Source organism: Carassius gibelio, chromosome B6 (genome assembly GCF_023724105.1).
Source record: "Carassius gibelio isolate Cgi1373 ecotype wild population from Czech Republic chromosome B6, carGib1.2-hapl.c, whole genome shotgun sequence".
NCBI lineage: Eukaryota > Metazoa > Chordata > Actinopteri > Cypriniformes > Cyprinidae > Carassius > Carassius gibelio.
In genome coordinates, this window is record NC_068401.1 from 9,994,080 (window position 1) to 9,999,545 (window position 5,466).

Genomic DNA, 5,466 nt, shown 5'->3' on the forward strand with positions numbered 1-5,466 from the left:
AACAATATTGACATACTTATGCAACCTTAAAAGTAAGAAATAATTACGTGAACAACATCATACCTCCAAAGTCTGGTCGAAGACGGATGTCATAGCCTTTCAAAAGCTTGTCCACGGTCTCTTTGACAAAAGACATGTTTCCTGGTTCATTGGCGCTGAAAATAAATAATAAAGAAGGTTACTTCCATCACATTAGAGCCCAGGAGGTCTTTGCTCTCGTGCCATGGTCTCCACCAGCTTTTCTTACCTTTGAGCACAGCACATCACTGCCACAATTACCGGTAATGAAAGAACACCAAACAGCCTTCGTTTCTGTATTCCAAACATTCCTTATACTCTTTCAGGCAAGGAATCGAGCGACAAAACGGACGATGTAAGGTTTCCTCGCGTAGGTAACAGGTTACGTTATTCCATAAGTGAGTCTTTGCTAAAGAACTACAATTACTGTCAAATGCGCGTAAACAAATCGCTGCGATCCGGGTTTTCGCTCTCTTGCGGAGACTGCGTTATTTGGTTAGGTGCTCGGTAAATACAATGCATTTTGCCCAAGACACTACCGGAGCTTGCAGCAGGGGAGTCGGTGTTTGGGGCTCAGCCAGGTCTTCTCCATCCTTCGGTTTTGACGCCCGTAGCTGTGCTGTCCCGAATCTACACTCTCTGCTGAAGTCTCAGTCTTACGCTTCTTTTTATGTTTTAGTTACAAGCAAGGGATGGTCTGTGGAGACAGTTAACTTATTTTTCACACATTTCCAACAAAAGCGCCTGTTATTAGATGTTCACTTGGGAATAACGTGGAAATTGAAAACTGAAACTGAAAGTTCGACTATTGATTCGACAGCTGATGACCGAGACGATCGGAGTGTGATGAAATTGGTATGTGAGCACGAGGACTTCACTATTAAGTAAAGTGGTCACGTGACATTCCACAAGCTTCGGCGCGAACGGCGTTTTTTTTTTTTTTTTGGCGTGTATATTGCATATTTTATATAAATTATGATGTATAAGTCACTTCAAACGAAAAACTTAACTATAGATCGTTTAATACGCGTGGTTTCGTCAGGTTCACGATCTAGTAAAAAAAAAAAGGCGTATTCACTTGAGTAAAAGTTGAAGAGAATGACTGGGAGGGATTTCCCCTGTTCAACTCTTCGATTAATTCATAAATAGCTCCTGTATTTTGCCATTGTTGCTGGTGGGTGTACATTTTAAATCTTTGTCATGGGAAAGCAACATAATACAAATCTGCAATGAAGACTGAGTCACGACTTGTCAAATTCATTATTTTGCTGTTCAGACATCATTGGTGGTTTCTTACCGTGACATGAAAGGCGGGAAGTCAGAACCCACAGGTAAGAAGAGGGGACATAAAAGTATTGATTCGTTTCATCAGTATTTTTCAACAAAATTTCAGTGATCACAGAAGTTTGACTACAACGAGACTGTGCAAGAAACAATCCAAAATTTGCAAGTGGGTAACCACTGGTACCACTTTCTTATAGAATAACATGTCACAAATATAGCATAAAAATATAGTTTTGGTTTAATATGCATTTAGGATGTGTGATCAATCAATCAATCAATCAATCAATCAATCAATGCTGAGTTTCAATTTCTTCCATTTGAGTGTTATGGACACTAGTAATCTTTAGTAATAAAGATTTTTGTTGTTATTGCTAATTTCAACAGCAATAACTGCCACAGCAGTGCTTTCTATTTTATTAGAACATTACATTTATTAGGAGATCATCTCCTGTACTGTACCTCTGCATGTGCACACACGCATACTAATAGTGATAAACAGAACATCATGTGATAGAGTGGAAGAATAATAATTCTGCTTTATTGACACCTTCTGTGATACAATCAATCTAATATATTACTTGTTGTTCTCACTACCACTCCCCATCAATGGATATTAAGGCTCCTCCATTTAGCCTCTAGACAATTTTATTATACATAATCAGATTTTCAGTGAGGCTTGACAGTCTGCTAGAGATTAAGCACAAGTGTAATGGCTTCTACCAAGCTTTAAAAACTCATTAAACTAATCCTGTTGATTTGACCTGTGTTCAAAAAATAGGTCCGCATTGTTCTGACTGAATGGAAAGGCTGTTTACGAGAGCTGTTGGTGGATTTGACATGGTCAGTGGTTGAAGTTAGTGGCCTTCTTAAATCCCTCACACAGCATTAAAACTGTAGTGTGCAGAATGATGCCGCCCTAATGCTTTTAAAAGCAGACGCCGGATGCAGAGGGATGTGGCTGTGGTTCCTGGTACTGTTTCAGAAGCTTTATTCCAGAGAGGCGAGGGTTGAGACTCCACTAAGATGTTATTGAATGATAGTTCTTCTTTTGTCGTCCGGCACATTCTTTTAGTACAGCAATATTTAGATTTGATTCACTGCCTGAAAAAGTGTTAGGACTACATTAGTATATAATAATAAATATATTCAAACTCTCCCAATTTATTATTGATAGCAAATCTTGTTTAATCTATTGTATGACATTGGTCCTGTCTGTGCCAGGATTACCATTCATTGAATGCCTTTTAAATTACATCTTTGAGTTTGAACTGAATTTGAACTGATGTACCAAACACAACCCAGAATTGCAATTTAAATTCGAAGAGAAATAAAATTAAGTCATGTCACCTTTATTTATATAGCACTTAACAATAGATATTGTTTCAATAACAGAGAAGTTACAGCTAATTAAAATCAAATTAACTGAAATTTTAATTCATATAAGCATTCAAATTTCAGTTTAAATTTCAGTTGAAACTAATGAACTGGCAGGATATTAATTATTCTCTTTTGAATTTCGTAACAACCCCTTTCTGTACAGAACTAAAAGTCATAGAAACTTGTCAAGTGTACTTTTTTTCAACTTTTAAACTCAATGTTGGGATTATTAGAGCATAAAGTATTTAAAATCATAGCAAAAAAAAAAAAAAAAAAAAAAAAATTGGAATTGGGGGAATTTTTTTTTTAGCCATACGTATAGGAAATAGTTTCTACGTTTCTTGCAGCATAAACGTTTATGAACAGCAGCTACTATAAGGAGAGAGATGGAAAGCGAGGGTAGCTCTGAGCAGCACTTACCCACACACACCCACAACCCATCATCCAAACAAAGCACTCCACTCACACATCATCTGCAAATGCAAAGGCTCCTCAGTGTGTGGGCTGAGCAAATGGCACCAAGTCACGGTCACACACCAAGCCAAATGCTGTTAAAGCCTTTAAAGTAACACTAGTCAAACAGGCTGTGGGAGGACTGGAACCTTTTACTATGATCCCTGTCTTTGCCTTTAAAATGACTGGTGTCCTCTGACCCCTCTAATTCTAAGGTATAAGGCTGTGTCCACAAGTTCACAATGCACTTTGCTTTATTTCGCCCACTGGAGTATCAAACAGTTTTCTGATCTACTGTAGGGGTGATGTAGGATCACAAAAAGGGGGAATGAAAACATGGTTGTACTGGCTTCCATTTATAGTGCTTTTCCTTCCATTTATGTCAAATTGGAGATGCAGTAGACCTCTCTCCTCTGCACACCCCCACCACCCCCTCCAGATTAAATGGACACAGATAAATAGATCCTCTGGATGGAGGGAATATTGCACTGTGCTGAATGAATAATGTATGTACGTGGCTGACATTGCGAGTCTGATTTGTTTTAGATTGAGACAGAACTCTGCAAATTCACTCATAATACCAATTGAAGGATTCAGACTCCTGTGATACAATGAAGAGATGCATAGATGCCTCCTGAGACATTAAAGGAATAGTTCACCTAAAAATGAAAATTGGCTTAAAGTTTACTCACCCCCAGGCCATTTAAATTGTAGATGGGTTTGTTTCTTCATCCCAACAGATACAGAGAAATGAAGTAATTATCTCACTTGCTCACCAGAGATCCTCTGTGATGAATGGGTGCCGTCAGAATGAGAATTTATACAGCTAATAAAAACATTACAATATCAATAATAACGCTTACTTTAGTCCATCCCCTGTAATTCTCTAACATCAAAATTCACCATCATATTTATTTGGAATTGTTTAGGACTGTTTTTCGCTTGTTAGCTGTGTTAGGTCTGTACACATTTCTCCCCTGATACAGATTTTCCACTGTAAAAATCAATAATATGGATAGAAGAATCGTATTTTAGCTTGAAACAATGGTTTGAAGTTAAAAACTTCTTAATGATGGATTTGTTTGTTACAAACATGCAGATTTTCCCTTTACATGTTAATTGATGGATTGGAGTCAAGTTGTAGGTTATTGTTATGTTTTTATCAGCTGTTTGGCAGCACCCATTCACAGCAAAATATCCATTGGTGGGCAGTGAAGTAATGCTAATTTCTCCAAATCCGTTCATATGAAGAAACTCACCTACATCTTGGATGTCCTGAGGGTGGGTAAATTCACAATTAATTATAATGTTTGGATAAAAAAAATTTCAGTAGGCATCAAACAATAGTGAACTGTAAAATGCTACGAAATGTACTTTATTTATCATGCACAATGAGAAACTTACCTTGTGTCATAGATTGCAAACAGCTTTTTATTCCCATCCACTGCATTCCTGCAAAACAGAGGGAAGGGATGTTACTATACCCATCAGTCAATGCCCTGTTACTAATTTTAGAATAAACACATTCTGTAAACAATTGTGATGTTTCTGAATCCCAAAAGCATTTTCAAAAATATTACATTTAACATATCTTGATTTCCAATAGTGTCATCTTGTTAATCTTTGTTATTAAAGATCTGTTTATCATGAGCACATACAGAACACACACACACACACACACACACACAAAACTAGATCAGGATTATCAGATGCTCGCAGGACACAGGTGGACTATAGAAGTAACAGCTGCTCCCATATTAAAATCTCTGGAGTCCACATCAATGAAGTCGACAAAAGCACTCTGAAAATGAATCATTCCCAAAACGCAACTACAATATCATATTATACCTTCACAACAAAACTGCCTGTATAATAATCTCCAAGAATCTAGACACCCCCCCCCCCCACACACAAGCACTGTGATCATTAAAGCCAACCCAAAGCAGATGTTTAATTTACCCGCTTGAATCAAAGACTCTTCAGTTCTCTTGCTGTAAATCAATGTTACATCTTCAACATGCATTACTTTATTCTACATACCCATAAGCGTAGTGTTTTACTAGGATTCTTTAATACAAATGCATATTTTATATTTAAAGTTATAATATGAATACTTTTGGATTATGATTTTGCATTATCACTAAAACAGTGCTGTGCCACATTTTTTTTGTGATGTGTACGACGTTTAAGACATTTCCCTCATGTCCTGTCAGCCCAAATCAGCAATAGGGTGTCATTTATAAAATAAACTAGTTCAATAAGTTCTTTTCACTTATGCACAACATGAAACTGGAGCAGGTAGAGCTTTTTAAGGTTTTCATTTATCGACTGAAG

At 37.1% G+C, this 5,466-nt stretch overlaps 1 protein-coding gene across 2 annotated transcripts in view; it reads right to left on the reverse strand.

The window, feature by feature from the left end:
- LOC127960091 (gamma-aminobutyric acid receptor subunit beta-3-like) overlaps positions 1-5,466 on the reverse strand; it is a 69,111-nt gene that overhangs the window by 45,454 nt on the left and 18,191 nt on the right. The window contains exons 2-3 of one of the 2 annotated variants that reach the window (XM_052559640.1): positions 4,537-4,584; positions 64-155 (exon numbers count right to left, since the gene is read on the reverse strand). In XM_052559640.1, coding sequence (XP_052415600.1) covers positions 64-155; positions 4,537-4,584 — 140 coding nt within the window. Of the gene's footprint in view, positions 1-63; positions 156-247; positions 852-4,536; positions 4,585-5,466 lie in introns of those variants that run through there. The other variant, XM_052559641.1, reaches the window with a different exon arrangement.